The sequence below is a fragment of the Dicentrarchus labrax genome, unplaced genomic scaffold (assembly GCF_905237075.1).
Source record: "Dicentrarchus labrax unplaced genomic scaffold, dlabrax2021, whole genome shotgun sequence".
Taxonomy (NCBI): Eukaryota; Metazoa; Chordata; class Actinopteri; family Moronidae; genus Dicentrarchus; species Dicentrarchus labrax.
Window position 1 is genome coordinate 8,126,356 of NW_026136723.1, and position 18,999 is coordinate 8,145,354.

Here is an 18,999-nt window from a genome sequence, read left to right on the forward strand (position 1 = left end):
AATTCTCTGTAATGGCCAGCAGGGGGCAGCTCCATTGGCTGCAATCAAACACAGATACCATGGAGTCTTATGGAGATATGACCCAGCTTCTCACTTTATTTATGAGCTCAGTAAACCGTTTCCTAATGAGTTTATCGTCTCAATCTCTAGTTGTAGTCTTCTTCTAATCTAATGATTTTCATTTAGTAAAGGATGGTCCCATTAAGACTAAAATAGACGATAAAGCAGATAATGCTTTTGGGCGTGGTTACCTAATGATTGACAGGTCACTCTCAGCGAGTCTGTCCAGCGCAGCGCACCAAACTCAGATCAAACTGTCAAACTATGCAGTGCTGATCAATATGGATCCACTTTTTTGTTCTCTCTTCATTTCAGAAACATATTTTAGTAATACGAGATCATGTGTGACCAGGCGAGCCGCTATTGTTTCCTGCTATGGAAGAGTTGAGCTCATCTCGCAGTGTCTTTTTGGTTGGACATTCTCTGCACAGTAAATGCATGGACGTATTAAGAGAACTTCATACAGCGGGTCAGGCTTGTCATCAGCGTAGCTTAGTGGACGAATGTGGTACTGCAATAGAAATATTAATAAAAACTACCACTATTATAAAAGAGACGTCAATGGAAATAATAACAGGACTATTCAAACTACAAAATAACTTTTCAGATAACTTTTATTTTTTTAAACCTGAAAAAAGCTATTTTTGGAGCAACAGAAGAATTGTTTTGCAGGCGGAGTCAAATGTACTTCAAATGAGTACTTCCTCTTCCACCATAAATTACCTTCTGAGCAGCTTTAAAATGTCTTTAAAATGCTTGTGTAAAACGTTCATGAAAGAAAAAATACAACATGACATCGAGAGCAACTTGTTCCCATCAGTGCAAAGAAAAGAAAAGTTGGATGGAAACTGCAAAATTGTAAAAATGTCCTCAATTTCACAAAAAACGTTTTTACACTCACTTGCAGGTTTTGTTTGTTTGTGTGTTTTTGCCTTTTTTGAAAAAGAGATGGAGGTGGAAAAACTATTTCCAAATAAGTTCTGACGTAGCAAACATTTAACTCACATCACTGATCAGCTGTTTTCACTCCGTCAGTCTCATCGCTCCCAGGGCTCTATAATACGTCCTTAATCGCTCCTCACAGATCTGATGCAACCTTCCTTACATTAAATTTTCTTACAGATATTATTTCTGTGGTTCTTCACACATTTCACCCCAAACAGAAAGCTGACCTCCCCAAAACTGAGGACACCCAGAAGAGACGAAACATCTTGTCTTGAGTTTAAATGAGGTTTCTTATCAGAAAATCAACTCTGCATTATTAGCCACCAACCTTCATTACCCTGCAGCAAACCTGTAATTCTGATTGTAATCATCCTAATAACCATCCATCAATCTGTGCTGATGCATCTCCTCTCTGCCTGATATTGGGCAGTTACAACAGTTAGGAAAATGAGTTGTTGGAGAGCAAACAAGAGCCTTTTATTTAGTGGCAAAGAAATCCCCTGGAGCTCTGGAGACTGTACGGTGTCTCACTCTGCATGAAAACATTCATGCAAATGAATCTCCAAGAAGCCAGAGTTCAATTAAATCCCTTTCTCCTCACTTTCAGTATTGAGTGGTAAGTCGTGTCCATTCATATATATCTGCAACCTTGATATGTAAATGATGTCGGGAGTGGAGCTGTGAAGGGGTTGTGGGGGGATTAGGGTGTGTGCTGAAGAAAGACGAGCGATTTGACACCTGCGCTGCTCTTTTACTCGCACGCCTTGTAGCACTGCAGGGAAAAACCTGGCAGAGGAACGTACAGGAAATCTCATCCACTGCGTGTTTACTGATCCACTCTGACTGAATTAATACTCTATCTGCAACGGCACACGAGCTGGTCAACGTGAAATAAACCAAACCTGAAGTCTGAAATGGGACTGCAGCTTATGTAAGCATGCTTCTCCCAGTTAAAGTCTCCATGAAATGGCAAATGACTTTTTCACCTAGTTCACTATACGTTCCATGTCAGAACATGAACCTTTATCACAATAAATATTTAAAAAGGACAAAATGTGTCTTTAACCTAATGTTTACTCCCAAACCACTGAACCAAAGCTCCATTATGTGTAGTAGCAATTTATTTATTGCTGGTGAAAATAAATTTCAGCTAGACCTCATGGTCTTTATCAGTGGATGGACTTTGCTCTGTTGTCATCACATGGTTTTATTTTGAAGACTGTGAAGTGCAGCGGAAAGCTCCAGAAAAGCTAGTTAGCTGATCTTGGTTGTTTTGTCAAACTACTATTAGTTCAGCAATGAACTTCCATGCTTTAAATTTAAAGGTAGAGACCCAGAAAAAAGAGAGTTTCTTGGTATCTCTTGTATGTGTGAAAACAAACAGAGTCAATGACTGTGAGAAAACATTGATTTAAATTTTAGCCAATAAAAATTGAGGAAAATCACAAATTACACATCTGTATCCACTCTCCTCCAACCAGGGGCGTATCCTGGGGTGGCCCGGGCAGGATATTTTGTCAATACAATATTTTGCCCACACAAGCTTATTTATTTTAATTTTGTTGGTACTTTCTATTGTAACTGTATTATTGAATGTTCATTGTTTTATTTTGTATGTAGCCTACTTTTGGCATAATAATCAAGAATAAATGCCACCCTTATTTGATTAGGTAGGCCTGAGCAAAAGGGGGAAAAGAAAACATACAGAGTAGCCCTTTTCCACCCAGACAGGGAAGGAAGAAGATAAATTAGACACACGTGTGAGCTGGAAGAGGAGGGGAAAGCAGCATGGAGAGTAGCTCAAAGGAGGAGATAGTTATGAAGTATAATCCAGTTTCTGGGCATAAAAAAACTGTGACATATATAAAAGTACAGACAGTGGCATTGTTTCCAGAACCAGCTGAACTTTTCCTGGACAACAAGGCACTGCTGGAAATAAGATGAGCCCTGGGGAGGGTTTGGATGGAGCGGATTCAGCTACCTCTTTGGCATTCTCGGATACAGCCGTGGACAGTGGAAGTTCTTCGGCTTGGTTGGACCTACGGAAGTTCAGATAAGTCTTCTTTTCTACAACTCTCCAGGCTTCCTCTATTATCTCGCCCCACCTAAATGTAAATGCACCCCTCATCTTCATGTCTGGACATTAAAGCCCCCCCCCCCAAACACAAAAAAGCACAACTGACTGCACTGAATTCATTCTGAAGGACCTTCAAACTGCTTTCCCCCTGAACTCACCACCTCCAACACACACACAGCACACACACACACACACACACACACACACACAATCTCACACATCGTCTTATGACGTGAAAGACTGACAATTATCTGGAGTCTTTATTTAATTTATTTAATTAAGGGACGTTTGATTTTCTCATCAGGACTGTCTGAATGTGGTTTCTGTTGATTTAATGTGCGTTTTGTGACTGAGGTACTTATGTGTTTGATTATAATTTAGTGTGAACAATTTAATTGATGAAACTAAATTGATGGATTGTGTTTTCTTTTTATCCGTGGGTCGCAACCTATCTGGGCTAACTCTCAGAGTTGTTTGCATCAGTGTATTTATAGGTTAAGAACTGTAATTATCCTCCTGTCTCTATTTTAGATATTGGGTATACACCTACGCTACAGGCCTGTTGTCAGTCTGGCTAGGTCTCAGTCTATCCAGAGCGTCTGCAAGTACAAATCAGTTAAAAGACAAAGATTTATCTCCAGACTGGGCTCATGCAACCAGAACTGAGAAGCACTCAGCTATCAGTCAGTTAATCCAGCTGTCCTGAAGCTTCAACTTCTCTCATTCATCAATCCTAATTGTTCGTGTCTGATGTCGCTGCTGTCAGTTCAGATCATATGTAGAGAAGCTGTGCCATCATGCAGCCCTCACAAAAGATTGTTCTGTCTATGCAGGCCTGTGTGATGAGAAGAGCGATCGTACTGTAAGTTCGGTGTCATTACCATGGAGACTAATCTAAGCAGTTGCCATTATTAAACTTTTCTCTCTGAGCTTCTCCAGAAATGCATTAGGAGTTCTGTAGGTGGGCTGAGCGGGGAGTTTAGATGTGAGAAAAGGGGAGCTAAATATAGAGCAGTTACAGATCCAGACGCTGTTGATTAGTGGAGCTGTTTAGACTCTTAAATGGCTGCATTTATGAAACACTCTGGTCGATGTGTTGGCTACTGCGTGCCCTCAACTTCTGAGACAAGCTTGTTCCTGTTAGTGCTCATATCTGCGCACATGAGTATGTTTTTCTCGGAGATGACGGGCAATTTGCAGAGATTCATTTCAAAGCTAAAATTAGGCGGACAGGAAAAGCGCTTCCCTAAAGTCCTTTGTGACAAACCTTTAAAAGCTTACAGAAGTGGAAATCAGTGTGTATAAAACTCCACATTAGTAATTCAGAAGTTGATTAAAGCTTTTTCATTTGCTTTTCTAATCCCCCTGTTTACTCTAGAGGTACTCCAGTTTTCTTCCACCCAAATTTTGGACGTAAAAAGGCACCTAAGATAAAATGTGAACAAATATATATAAATTATTCAGCTATTGGAAGACCAAACCTCACTTAAATAACCCAAATAACGTTTGATGACTACTATCTGTGTCCCATTCAATGATATAAAAAGTATAAATCGTATACTTTGCATGTGGAAGTGCAATTAACATAATGGATGATACATTTTAAATTAGTGGCCACATTGTTGAGGTTTTGGCCCAGGATGTATGAGTGCTGGAAGAGGCCAGCCCAGGATATGATTTTATGGATTTATTCTCTGATTATCTCCCAGTAAAAAGGAGAAAAGTAGCAGAACATTTGCATCAGGTCGAAGAGGTGAGGGACCATGGAGACCAGTCACTGGCATTATGTGTACAGTATGGGATTATTCTGGGTGGATTATTAGAGGTAGATGCCAGTTTTCATTGGTACTATTTATAATGAGTATGAGAACTATTCTGAGGTCCTGTTTACCCCTGTACGGTCCCCAGTAATAATCTGTTATGAGGTGGCCCAAATTGTGGACAGCACATGAACCAGGTGTCTCATTCTCTTCCAGGTTTAGAGTTTTACAGCTTTTCCAGAAAATCTATGTCATTTTCAAACTTGCAAGATACATGGGGAAGAGAGAATCCAGAACAAAATAGATGAAACATATTCAAGGATAAAAAATATTTTATGGCATCTGGAGTCTAATGTTAATAATTAGTATAATACTTAGAGTATTATGCTAATTTTGGAACTATCGATTTAAAGAAGGCAGTTATAAGGCAGTGCAATACTAAATTGCTACATGATCCTGATTAAATGTTAAAGGGCTCCATAGAGATCAAACAACTCCATCTATAAGATGTGAGGGTTTTTAAAGTTTATACCAGAGGACAAATGATATGTTATACAAGCAATGAATAAAGTAAAATTAAGTTGAATTAAGGTAAGATTTTTTATTTTATTTCATTGCATTAATAATATACAGCAATCAGCCATAACATTATGAGCACTGACAGGTGAAGTGAATAACACTGATATTACCAAATATGACAGAAAAGTTACCTACTGCAGCTTTAATGAGAACCTATACTCCATGTAAGTTACATAAAATCTGAAGAAGACACTATGTCACTGTTGGAGAGAATGTTCTATCATCATCAAGATTTTTTGTATTTTACTGAACTGAAACCTTCAACTCTCAATTCTGTCCTCTGTTTATGACAGGAGTAAATTCAGATGTCAAGATCATGTGTTGGTTATGTAACAACAGTCCTGCAGCAGCAAGGGGATTAACTGCCTAGCTCAAGAGCACTTTGAGATTTGAAACTGGCCACAGAACGGACTCTTCATATTTGTCAAATTGGGGGATCCGAGGCAAAAATGAACTGCCCCTACTGATACCACTCACTTCTCCTATTCTGTGTGCATTGTGTGTGTATAATGTCAGAAGAAACTTTATTAAGAAGTAATTTATTTAGCAAGATGCACCAGTTCAGTGCAATATACATTGAATATTTTTAACATTGACTCAACTTTTAAAAATGGAAGTAATGATTCACGCTAAATATGTTCAACTTGAATCAACACATTTTAATTTCATCTAACCGAAACTGCATTTTTCTAAGTCAGTGGAAACTATTTTGACAGAGTTGGGTGAGCGATTTGTTAAAATTGTAATAGATAATTTCAAAGATGTGATCATATACAGTCTCTGTATATATACAGAGTGCAGCCCTGGCTTGCTCATCAAGAGCAAACTGAGCTTCAGTGTCCTGACTAAAGACAACAGTACGAGCTGGAGCACCCTGGTGGTGTAGAGGTTGACATCCTCACTTCGTGTCCGCCTGGGGGTCCTTTGTTGCATGTCATACCCCATCTTTCGTTTCCCATCATCTCTCTACTGTCTCCTATCAGTAAAGTCATAAAATGCCCAAAAGTACTTAAAAGGACAACAGAATGAGTCAGTGTTTTGCCTCTATCTCTTGAATCTGACTCAGTCTGCTATATGAATTCTCATTGGGGAACAAGTCACGAACACACATCTCACTAACCACATTTTATCTTAACTGTACAACAATAATAGAACTGTGGAAACACGGAAATGTAAATCCCAATAACCAATAGTGGAACACATATAAAATGAGACATCATCAGTCCGTCTGTCGCTCCAGTGCTCTACTTTGGGATGCTATAAACGTATAGAACTATACATTTCAGGTTGACTCCAATATGAATCTTTAATATTTTTTTCCCATCATTGCTGGTTAGTAATGGCTTGCATATAGTTGGGATTAATTAATCAGATTACAAAAAATAAGTAACCAATGAGCCCGGACTACATTTCAAAAATGGTATAATTCGATTCTAGTTATGTCGTCAAGGATCGCTTGATTACATTTTTGATTACACATTTAAAATATGGCAATTTAAAAATTCTGAAACTTTTTTCATTATAACATACATACATTACAACATTAAAATTATATAATGCTTGTGAACTCAGGGAAAGTGCATTTCATGTGCACTGAAAATGTTTTGAGATGTTTAAAGAGAAAAAAAGAATAATTGTTGAACTCAAATTGTAAATTTGTGGCTGCATCCATTTCTTTTGCATACAGTGCAATGTTTCATTGACGTATAATTAAAACAATTCCAGTTAGATACACTGAATAGAATCCAAATAAGAAATAACACTCCAATAAAACATCTTAGACTATAATAATGATTAATAAACCAACCAATCATTTTTCTGTCTCAAGTGAAAAAGTAAATTAATAGGTTTTGGGGCCTGAGAATCAGATCATAATCAGGTGTTACCTTAAGGCCCTTATCACTTCACTTTCTGTTGTGCTTCACTGTATTAGAAAATAATAAAATCAGCACAATATACTTGTTACACTGTGAACCTGGAGCCTTTGGGGCCCTTGGCCAGGGTTTGGGAGTAGCTGCCTGCTCAGCCCAGGTGGTAATCCAGCCTTGTTTCTTCAGGCTGGACTGTCTGTAAAAATGTGTGTGTATTCCTCCCTGTAGCAGGAGAAGTGTCTCTATGATCCCTCAAACTGTGTGTGCGCAGTAACTTGGACTGTATCGCGCGCAGCAGTGCATCGGTCTGTCCGCCTTCAGCACCACGGACAGCGCAGCAGCCTGCGCGGCTCATCCCGGACTGGAGCGCAGATTTCCCACTGAAAGCACTGATGTGACCATCTGAGTGAACCCTCTCTGTCCATACAATGAGTAGGAGTGGTCACTGTGGGAGGGGTCGCGCGGTGTGAGGGGGGCGGGGGGCAGTCAGTTGCGCCCCAGCAGAGAAAGCTTCCTAGAGTAAGAGGCAGATCCTCAGGCCAAGATTTGGATGATTCGTGACACTTGGAAACAGAGAAAAACACAGAGACAGGAGGAGCAACGCCCACCGATTAGAGTCTGGAGTGTGTGGAGACATAAAATGTGGAGCCTTCAAAATACGAACAGTTCGTAACACGCATGGTTAAACTCAGAGGCCCCCGCACGACGAGGGAAAACTCATGTATATATTTTATCTTTCCATTATCCAAAAGCAGCTCTGACTGATCAGCAGACAGTGCGGGAGAGGGGGTTTGGACGTGCGCAACGGAGCATGAGTGCCACTGCGGGCACGGAGCGCGCTGAAGCCTTTTATGAATGTTGTTTGTTTCTCTAAAGTATCTTCTTTCTCATGCGCTCCATCCTCTACACAGTCTGAGACAAATGTATACGTTTGGGAAAACTCTTGGCAATGGAACCTGTTGTCGGCGATGATTTGTTGGAATATTCTTTTATTCCTGTAACAAGTGGTGAGTTGATCCTGGAGCAAAGCAGCTGAAAAGGGAAAAAAAAGGCTGTGAGATGTTTCATGTGGTGATCTGCGCACTGTGAGAGCAACATTTCCCAACTTGATGTCCCTCTGCGATACTCTGTGACCCTCCCGTCTTATCGACGACTCAGCACATTTGTGATTAGGATGTCCTCTGTTTGCGAGGATGATTTAAGGATTTCACAGAGATGGGTTTTTTTGTATGTGGGGAATGGCTGCTAAAAATATCCCGCCTGCTGATGAGGTTACAATGAACAGGTTGGTGTTCAGCTGAAACTTAGAGACATGCGGAAAGATGCTCAGTTATAGGACATTTTAAATCTTTATCACAGACAAAGTGAGAGGGAAGCATCAAAGAACAGAAAGAAAGGATCCGTCAGCGATCATTTATTTGGCTGGAAGAATTAATTTACACCAGTACAGTTCACTTGAGGAGAACAGAGACCAACAGGCGATCTTGGAAGCAGCTTGTTGATGGCACTGCGCACCGGGAGGACTTGGTTTGGGCAGGTCTTGCGCAGGGTCTTTCGGCTGCAGGGCTCCTGGTCCAGGCGATCGAGCAGTCTCTTGTGTCTCTCCGCAAACCAGGAGCAGGATCTGGGCTTCTGTCACCGGTATCACAACAAGGCGGGGGGGTTCAACCGCTGCTCCGACTCCGGCGGCCACCGTCACCGGTGCGCACCTTTCTGCGCCTCCGCCTCCAGGCGCTGTCCACACGGCTTCCCCCACGCTTGCTGCGCCTTCCCGGGGAATCCGAGGGGACATGAGCCCCTCGGTCGCCGGTTCCTGTTGGCCATGAAGCGGCAAAACGTGCGGACCTTGTCCCTGATCATTTGCACGTTCACATACCTGCTCGTCGGGGCCGCTGTCTTTGACGCCCTGGAGTCCGACTTCGAGATGCGGGAAAAGGAGCAGCTGGAAGCCGAGGAGAAGCGTCTCCAGGGGAAATATAACATCAGCGAGGATGATTACCGCAAACTGGAAACCATCATCATGGAGGCAGAGCCCCACAGAGCCGGGGTGCAGTGGAAATTCGCAGGGTCATTTTACTTTGCCATCACGGTTATAACCACCATAGGTAAGTCCCAGTCTCTAAAACCAGTATAATCATTACAGGTGCGTCTCAGTGTACTATCACTGTTGCGCAACAGGACACGAGTTATTATGAGGACAATTACATTTTCAAGGCAATAAAACGGGCTGCAAGCAGCAATTACGCGGAAGCACATGTTCGTATTCAGAGCAGCCACAAACAACCCGACCTGATCACAAATATTTACATTGTGCCGCAAGTCTTAACATAAAGTTTTTAAGCAACATGTTGCAGTTCTCACTCGCTGGTCCAAAGGGGGGCTGACCTGCGAGGATGGAGCTGTGTGTCACCGCGGTCAAACAACAGGAGGACGTTTGGATTTACACTTACTAAAAAAATAATAAATAATCACCTAACTGCGAAATAACAGTGAGGAATGACGTAACGCGCCCCGTTCAAACACTGATCAGGTCCTCCGGTGCAGCTGGAGTACGTTATGATTCAACTTTAACGGTGCGTCACCACGGTGCAGCTCAAAGTCTGACAGAGACGAGGAGTTCAGGGTCTTAGACACGGAGATGTTTATTTTAAGGAGCTTGCAGAGGGAAGACGCGGGGCTGTGTTGGAGGAGGACGGGGCTGATGGACAGGCAGCAGGACTCAGTGCTGTGGTGCTGAGAGGACAGCTCCTCTGAGTGCGGCCGCCGCAGGCAGGACGACAGTTCAGCGACTGAAACCCTCTTCTACTGCTCAGGGTCCACCTTTTACATTTGATACACCGTTTAAATGTTTGTTCTATAGATTGCACATTTTAGTGGGAACAAACAAGTCCTTCACAACCAGTGACTGTAAATGAAAAAAGAGTGATCATGAAAGAAAACCTACAAGAAATTAAATCTATAGAGTTTTCACGAATGCATTTGTTTGATAAGCCCCCCGCCCCCCCCCCCCCAAAGGAAACATCAGTTTGACGTTACTTATGATGATGCATTTGCGTCATAAAGATTTATTTCAAGCTGTGCAGAAGCTCCACTAAGTTTCTCTTTGTTTACGCCCCACACACAAACCACATTCTCTCTGCATTTTAATCACCACAACACCGAATGAAGCTGAGGTGAATTAAGTTGCAGTTAATTGGATAAGTTCAAATGTGCGTGGCACCAAAAACAAGTTAGAATCCAACCTTTCAATCAGCAATCAGGAGTTTGTGTTACGTGGTCGCAACATTTGAAATGAACTTGCCTTTACGCAGAGGTGACAGAGATGCGCTCTGTCCATTATGGGAGTCAGATGCTGTTATTCAAGATGAGGACTTTTAGCAGGGGAGGGGGGACTAATGCACCAGGCCTGTCCTCCAGTTTGCCAGGCAACACTTAAAAGGGACGACAGCACAGAGCAGCGAAGGTGGATCCACTGTTGTTTCTAGGCTACAGCGACGAGAGCCATTGTAATATTCATGTTCTGTGAAGTGGTTACATTCACTGCAGCCGACTGTGTCCCCTCTGTAGGAAACAGGCCGCTATTATGCATGATCATACTCTCAACAGTAGTAAGAACAGTTCAGAGGACAGCCAGACTTTTCCTGCAAAATGTACAGGGAGGGCTCCCATTAGACCGCCTGTATTCATGCATTCACTGGTGAATGAGCATACAGCTGTTTGGACTCAAGTTGGACAGGAATTATTTCATGACAGTGCTTGTAGCAGACTGCAATAAAGAGAGGGAGGAGAATTGTTTTTTGTCCTGCTGATTGCAAGAAAGAAAAATCCAAATTACCCTCCTCACACAACCTCACCTCAGAAGTACTGATGACAAGGTGAGGTGAGAACTCGAGGTCATTTTATAGTATGTGGGACTGTGCCATGACGATGTGAGCATATTGTGTTATAATTATGCACAATCTGCTGTCTAAATGAACAAATTCAGGCACATTATAACAAAAAACTCACAGACTTGTTAATCCTGTGAACCAGCAGCAGAACAGTTCATTGCATTGTGGTTAGATTTTTGTATATACCATTTTGCATTCATTTGAGATATTGTCATATGGATCTAAATCAATCTTATCTTAAAGAATTGTGATATTCTATACTTTACTTAATGTCACCAAAATCCATGAAAAGACCATAAACTAACAATGAACTCATCCTAACAAATGCTGTCTGCATATCCAAAGCCTGATATAGCTTATTTCCCTGCAGGGTTGGGAGGGTTACTTTGAAAATGTAATCTGGTACAGTTAGTAATTACCTAGTCAGCCTTAGTCAGCAGCCTAAACTGAGTATCGCAATATTAAAGTAACGTAACTTGATTACTTTCCATTACTTCTGGATTACCTCAACACCAAATATGCAAATAAAACAAGAGAAAAGGAATATCAATAAGATGTCTTTTACAGATTCAATAAGACAACAGAACCATGTGTCCTTTGCTCAGTGTATTTTTACAGACACCCTTAGTAGCCTATAGAGCATTTTCACAGCTGGAAGGCAGAACTTGCACTGTACTGTGACATTGTTCCCTTTCTTCTGGAAAGACAGAATTAAGGTAGATTTCCACTCAGTGAAAGCCTTTTTTCCACTAGAGGCCATAATTAATTGATAAGATTAGCTATGGTTTTCACTCAAGACCAGAGTGGTGTATGAGCCTTGTTATGTGTGTGCACTGCGCATGTGCATGGTCCTATATCATTCTGCATTTTTAAATGCATTTTAAAATTGTAATCCTGCTAATAATGCCAATTTCTACTAAATGCAAACGTAATCTGATTACATATTTTTTTCGGTAACCGTGTTGGATTACAGTTACCTTTTGTTGTATCTTGATCACATTACTGCGTTACAAGTAATCCATTACTCCCCAAGCCTGTTCCTCTGTGCCACAGAGCTCAACACATTAATGAGCCACTCTGTTGCACCAGGGGTTACTTCACTACAACAAACATTGTAGTTTGTTGTGACTCAATCCTGTACACTCGGCTGCTGTAAATAACTATAGTGCATCAAATGTGTATCAATCCACAGCTGGAAATAGTCCCCAACAAATGCAACATTTCCCCCAGTTTGAGTCACGCTTGCTAAAAACTACAGTGCCCAGCTGCCATTTAGGAAATCATTTAGTCTATTTTGAAAAAGAAACGATGCATCTGTGACCCATTTTTTATAGAGTTACGTCCTCAGTAGGAACAAATGGGCTTGGGGCCAATGACAGGCTGGGGAAGGTATTTGTTGACAGTAAAAAAAAAATATATAGAATATTCAATGTTGAATGTTCCACACTGCACACTGGAGCACAGACCGACAGTATGTCTGAGCTTTAGTTTACTGAAAGACAAGGGGTAACTTTCTATAAGGGATTTTTTTACAAATAAAGAGGAGGTCATAGTTTTGCTTGTACGATATGTTCAGTGCTCTGAGTGATATCACTGTAGTTTTGGGTCAGATGGAATTTTCTTGATACCTCAGACCATGAAGTTAAGACAATCACAGGAAAGTGTCTTGATGTCACTTTGATATCTTTTTTTTTTATCATTTGGCCGACTCTCCAGACCTCATAAGGCAGACCCATTTCATCTGACACTCCAAGTAGGTTAAATCCAAAGCTAAGAATTATTTTCAGGCAGTATTTGACCCAACCATCCATGTCTTTAGGCAGTGGAGCTTTGATTTGATGAGTTCGCTCAGTGATTGGAAGACCGTACTTGAATATACCACTCAGCTAACTGTATGGGATTTATCACCTCACACCCTTACCTGTTAATGCCTTAGAAGGAAATTTCCCTCTTTAGAAATAAAGAAACTAGATTTGTCATGCACTGTATCACTAGATTTTCAAATAATTATTTGAACCACAGAAAGTGAAAGAATTCAAAGTAGCTTTGTGAAAAACTGAAACTCTGCTGCAAAGATAAGGAAACAATTTGGTCTGTGTCAACTATGAGCTGTTTGTGGAAACTAATTAAATTTAGTGTCATCATATGGGACAGTAGAAATGGTGCAAAGATGTCTATTAAGATATGTGTTGCCACACGCTCGCGCACTCATGCCGGGTGTGCACATTTACAGCAGAACAAATCACACCAAAGACCGAATAACCCAGGAGAAATGTAACAATACAGCTCACCACAGTGCTGTAAGAGCCAGCACGTCTGCACACACTGAGCCGCACACACTGAGCCATACACACTGAGCATCTGCTCACTGTGAACCTGTAGAGCGGGCCTTTATTTTCAAGATTATTCTGTCCAATTACATAACAGCATTCTCCATCTTAATAATTAACTGGACATCCCAATTTATTAGCAGGATAAGATAAATGCAGTGGAAGCAGGGAAACATAACAAATGTTTCCATACAGAGCCCGAGAGCTCGGAATGGTTTGATAAATATGAAAAAGTCACAGCAACGTGTTTAACGGCACTCTCCACCACCATCGTTAAAAAAACAAACACCCATCCCATCTGCACATGCAGTGTTATATACATGCATATTTGTTGGTTTCACAGCAACCTCATCTGCTCTATATTTATATATATATATTTTTTTCACAATATAAACATGTCTTAGTAAAACAAGAAAGTAGCATGTGATAAAAATGCAAGGGGAAGTAAAGAATATACTGTAAAAGAATAAGGAGAAAGCACACGAAAATGGGATTGAAAGGCTGATCTCAGTTCTGCTGGACGGATCTCTTCAGGGACGTTTCAAGAGCTGCAATAAGAGTGCTGGTTATATTAGTGGCAACATCAGTAGTATATGTCCTTGGAGAAGTTGTAGTGGAAGTAATGGCAATAGTAGTTTACAGTATTTGTTCCCGTAATAGTAATATTAGCAGTATAGCATTAGCAGAAGGTGTAGCTGTGTAACTAACAGTGGCAGTCGAGGCAGTATTAGCAGTGGTAATAGTAGTAGTGGGAGCAGCAGTAGGAGCAGTAGTATCAGTACAGGCTGTGGCAGCAGTAGTAACTGTACTTTAAGCACCAGTAATAGCAGTAGTAATATTAGTAGTAGTATTATCAGTTTTAGTAGTACCAGCACCTGTAGTAGTAATAGTAGTAATATTACACTGTAAAGCACAATAAGTTAGTTTAATTCAAATTGTTGAAAGTACATTACATCAAATATTTTAGGTAAAACTAACTCAATTTTGTAAGTTAAAAAACATCATCATTTTGATCAAGTAGCTTTGGTAATTTTAAGTGACAGACTTAATTTTGTAATTGTACTGTGATAACAGAAAAAGTACTTAATTAGGAATGTTTCTTAAAATGACTAGTAAAAGCGGCTTCATCAAGAATCTTTTTGAATTTAAAACATTTTGTTTGTGTTACTTAACGGTTTAATGTAATCTGTTTCAGCTATTTTTTTGAGTTAAAATAACATATCACATTGCAGTGTATCAGTGTATCAGCAGCAGTAGTAATAATAGTTATAGTAGCAGTTTTAGCAATCAGCAGCAGCTGAAGTAATAGTTGCAGAAGTGTTGCTATTATGATGAGCCCTATAGCATATCATCTTGTAACATGATCAATTAGAGACTTGACATGGACAACATCAACATACACATTAGCCAGCAATCCCTGCATAACTGGATATGACATAAATACCACAGGAAATAAGAAATAGTTTAAGAGTTTTTTTTTTTATATAGTTTTATAGTTAATGTAGAATAATCATATACTTTTGTGAGCTTTAGATTGCTAGCTTTACAAAAAGGAAAATAGAAGGAAAACAATGACAGAGATGAGTTTGCCTTTTTGAGTCCACATATAGAAAAAGCATTTTTAATTTAACTTGAGTTTTTTTTTTTTTTTTTTTCAAGGTGTTAATCTGATTCACTGACAGGGACCTGTTCTCCACATTGTTGCATAGAAGCATAGCACTAGTAGAGACTGACTACCATACATACACATTTTCAAACAATAATTCAAAATTTACAAAGAATAAAGGAAACTAATTCAAATAGTTTTCAGTTATATTTCACACCTTCATGTCAACAAGACAACGAAACTCATAAATCGCTAGCAAAACATATACTTTATGAATACATTACCGGAGAATTCAGAACAATACTAATTAAATAGTTTAGTTGTGTCTTTTTTTCAGGCTTTTAGACAAAGTTTGCACTTGTCCATATCAGTATGATATCTGATATTTCAGACTTTGTTGAGCCATTTCATGGTACATTGAACCTCTTAAATCATCAGTCTGTACGGTACACCAGCAACAAATGGCTTTCAACTTCTCCCACAACCACAGATTACACAACCTGTTTTTCTCCTAAATATTATATTTTTACATTACATTTATTTTTAAATCTGCTTCAATATCAATTATTCCTGTAGATGCTCAACATATCAGGCTCCTTAAAGACTGAATTAGGCTCTTCAGTACAGCAGTAATAGCAGCAGCAGGAAAAAGTTGTATCACAAATCTTGTCTTTGAATGTGTGCCCGGCAGATATAATCCCAATGTCATTAAAACATCTTATAGTAGATTTAATAGTAGCAGTAGTAGTAATAGCAGCTGTAGTGTCAGCAGTAGTGGTTATGGCAACAATAGGAATAGATGAAGTACAAAAAAAGCTGAATATCAGGCCTGCACTTTAAATTGAGGATCTGAGGCTACAAACTCACTCATGGAGGATTAAAAAAATCTCTAGCTGGAGGCCTCACCTGATGTGCTTTATTGATAATAGGCTAAACACAGCAAAATCTCCAGTTTTTGGGAATGTCTGGTGGTAATCCGTGATCAGATGCTCATCACCATTACCGTCACACCTTCATAAACTGTCTGAGTAAAAGAAATATTGTCTTAAACTGGAGCTCAGCTGTGAGGCTGTTAGCACATGCCCAGCTGTCTTGAGGGGCCCGTGTTGGTCACAATGAGGCTGTAACCACCCTCCCTGCACCCCTCCATCCAGGTTGACCCTGCAGGTTGACTCTATTTATTCCTGTGACTAATTGCACAGAATGTGACACATGATAGCATGTGGTGTGCGCGAGGTGTTCTCACCGCAGCTCTGCTTGAAGGGAGATATGCACCCGCAGCATGCAGTAGTGTGTGTATATACTTACTTTTCGCACAGTGCTGAGTCGTTCATGTTGCCGGGAGACTAAAGACAGCTTAAAAGGTGAAAGTCATCTCTGCTAAATGTCTGGAAATATCCACATGTGTATATAGTAGATAGGCACTTTAGAGTATGGGTGATATTGGATTTTTGAAGACTGAGATCAGGCATATTTTTGAACGATAACTGAAACTGTACAAAAAATTCTTGTCTATAAATGTGGAGATTACTTGAACAGTTTTTTTTTTTTTTTTTTTTACTTGCTAGAGAAAGGAAGTCTCTGAAACAGCATTAAGACTGTCACCAAAACACAAGCAAAACCCAGACTAATCAAGTTTAATCAGGGTGAGCAGCACTTTAAGACCATATTAAATGGCAGACAAAAACATAATTGCTTTTTAATGAAGGATATATTTGCTACAAACAATAATTAAATGAAAAATGTGTTCATAGAATTAAAATTAATTGCAGATTTTACAGGCTGCTGCAGTTGGAAGGTCTATCACTTTGTTCATGAATGTTGGCCAATATGTCAGTTTTAATAAAAGGCCAATGGCACACAAATGTAATGGGAAACAGTCACAAAACATGAAAAATTATGATAGTAAGAGTAACATATTAGCATAGCAGTGTTTGGTTAGCAGAATCTAACTAAAATAAATTAAAACTACTGAACACAATGTTTTATTGACAAGGGAGCTCTGGGAAGGGCAGTTTGAAGATGCCACAATGATTTTCACTTTTTTTTAAATTAAACAAATCCTGATAATGAGTATGGAACATTGTGAGAAACAAGTAATGGCATTGTGGTTTAAATGTTTACAGTAATTGAAAATAACATACATGTATGCTTACATAAAATGTTTATCTGAGTATGTTAAAGCATTAAACTGCATTTGCTGATTTTTATAAAGGCTCAGTGTGTAACATTAAGGAGGATCAACTGGCTGAAATGGAATATAATATTCATAGGTATGTTTTCATTAGTGTAGAATCACCTGTAAATAAGAATCGTTGTGTTTTTGTTGCCTTAGAATGAGCCGTTTTCATTTACAGACAAGGATCACCTTCTGTGAAGGTCGCCATGTTAAACTGCCATGTTTGGACAAACCAAACAGTGGCTCTAGATAGGGCCTTTCATGAGTTTTGCAGGTGCTGTAGTTTAGTGCTTTGTTGAGTGAAAGGGTTTCAGATGGTTGCAGTCTGCAATCCCACCACTAGGTGCCACTAAATCCTCCACACTGGTCTTTTAAACAAACCAGGGTGAAAACAAAAGTGATATATTATCGACTAATAAAATTGCTATGATGACCTTGCTTGCAAACATTTGCCTATAAAGTACACATCCAACAGACAGATTCCTTAGCATTAATTTGGATTCTTGTCCAATAGACCAATACTTTCATTTAAGCTCTGTTCTGATCTCCACCAACTCGAGTAAAATATTTGCCATGTTTGCTTCCTAAAAAGCGGCACTTTCTTCACCAGATAGTTAAACTGTCTGCCATTTGCTGTTAAGCAGCTTGTGTACAGTTTCTCTGAACTTTTTTTTTGCTGGAAATAGCTGCCGAACTGGAGAATTAAAACAATGAGCTAAAATGCAAAATAAAAAAAATAAATAAAAAACTGCAGAGTTGGATGATCATCTGTGGATTTATTACTCAGATTCACACCTTTCAAATTACAAATAGTAATCTAATCCATTCTTGACATAAATATTGATTACAGTTTTAATGTAATACATAGTAACACATTACTCCTGCCATAGTCATAAATCACTGCTTTTATGCTAAATAAACAACAAGATGAGAATTTATTCACATTTTTCAAATGTCAAGGTAACTCTAACTTCACGAGTCAGTGCATGATTATTTACATAATCATAGAGTCAAATGCTTATATTTTGTAGTGCTATACAAGTGTGTACCGTGCTCACAGATAAATGAATCACCTTTACTCTCTAACGAAACTGCTTTGTGAAGATGAGTCAGATGCTGTGTCTTTGTTGGACCTATTGTGCCAGTCACAGTTTCCATTACGCTTTGCAGCAACTGGCACTTACAGTACGGCACGTCTTTCTGCAGGATTTCTTAACACATTATATCCAGTTGTGTGTATGTGTCTGAATGTCGGGTCCACTGAAAGAGAGTGCCATATGAATCAACACATTCAAAGAAGGCATTATTAAATGTAAGACTTTTTATAAATTATATAGTGGAAGGCAAAATTGAATTTAACCTATGACTTCCAGTCAGTGATTAAAATTATAGATCATACAGTAAATCATACTGAAAAGGAGAGACGTTACAACTGATCAGGGTAAAAATTCTAACTAATTGCCTCCGGTGGCTCCCAACCTTTTTCTTTAACCCCTGACCCCCTTTCAGTCCTTCCAGAAAAATGCAGAGTGTGATTGTTGTGGGCAAAAATCCTTGATTATGCGGCACGTTTTCTTAAAAAATGCGATGGAATATGCGGGACATTTATGCAATTTTATGCGATGAAATTGCGGGAAACTTGCAAAAATTGCGGGAACTTGCAAAAACTGCGGTTTGATGAAAAAGAGAAAAAAAAGTGATT

General features: G+C 39.6%; 1 protein-coding gene across 1 annotated transcript in view; it reads left to right on the plus strand.

Annotated features, from left to right (window-relative positions):
* The first annotated feature begins 7,015 nt into the window (after positions 1–7,015).
* The window catches only part of kcnk9 (potassium channel, subfamily K, member 9), a 46,838-nt gene continuing 34,854 nt past the window's right edge, over positions 7,016–18,999 (plus strand). The window contains exon 1 of the mRNA XM_051389460.1: positions 7,016–9,397. Coding sequence (XP_051245420.1) covers positions 8,794–9,397 — 604 coding nt within the window. The 5' untranslated portion in view covers positions 7,016–8,793. The remainder of the gene's footprint in view (positions 9,398–18,999) is intronic.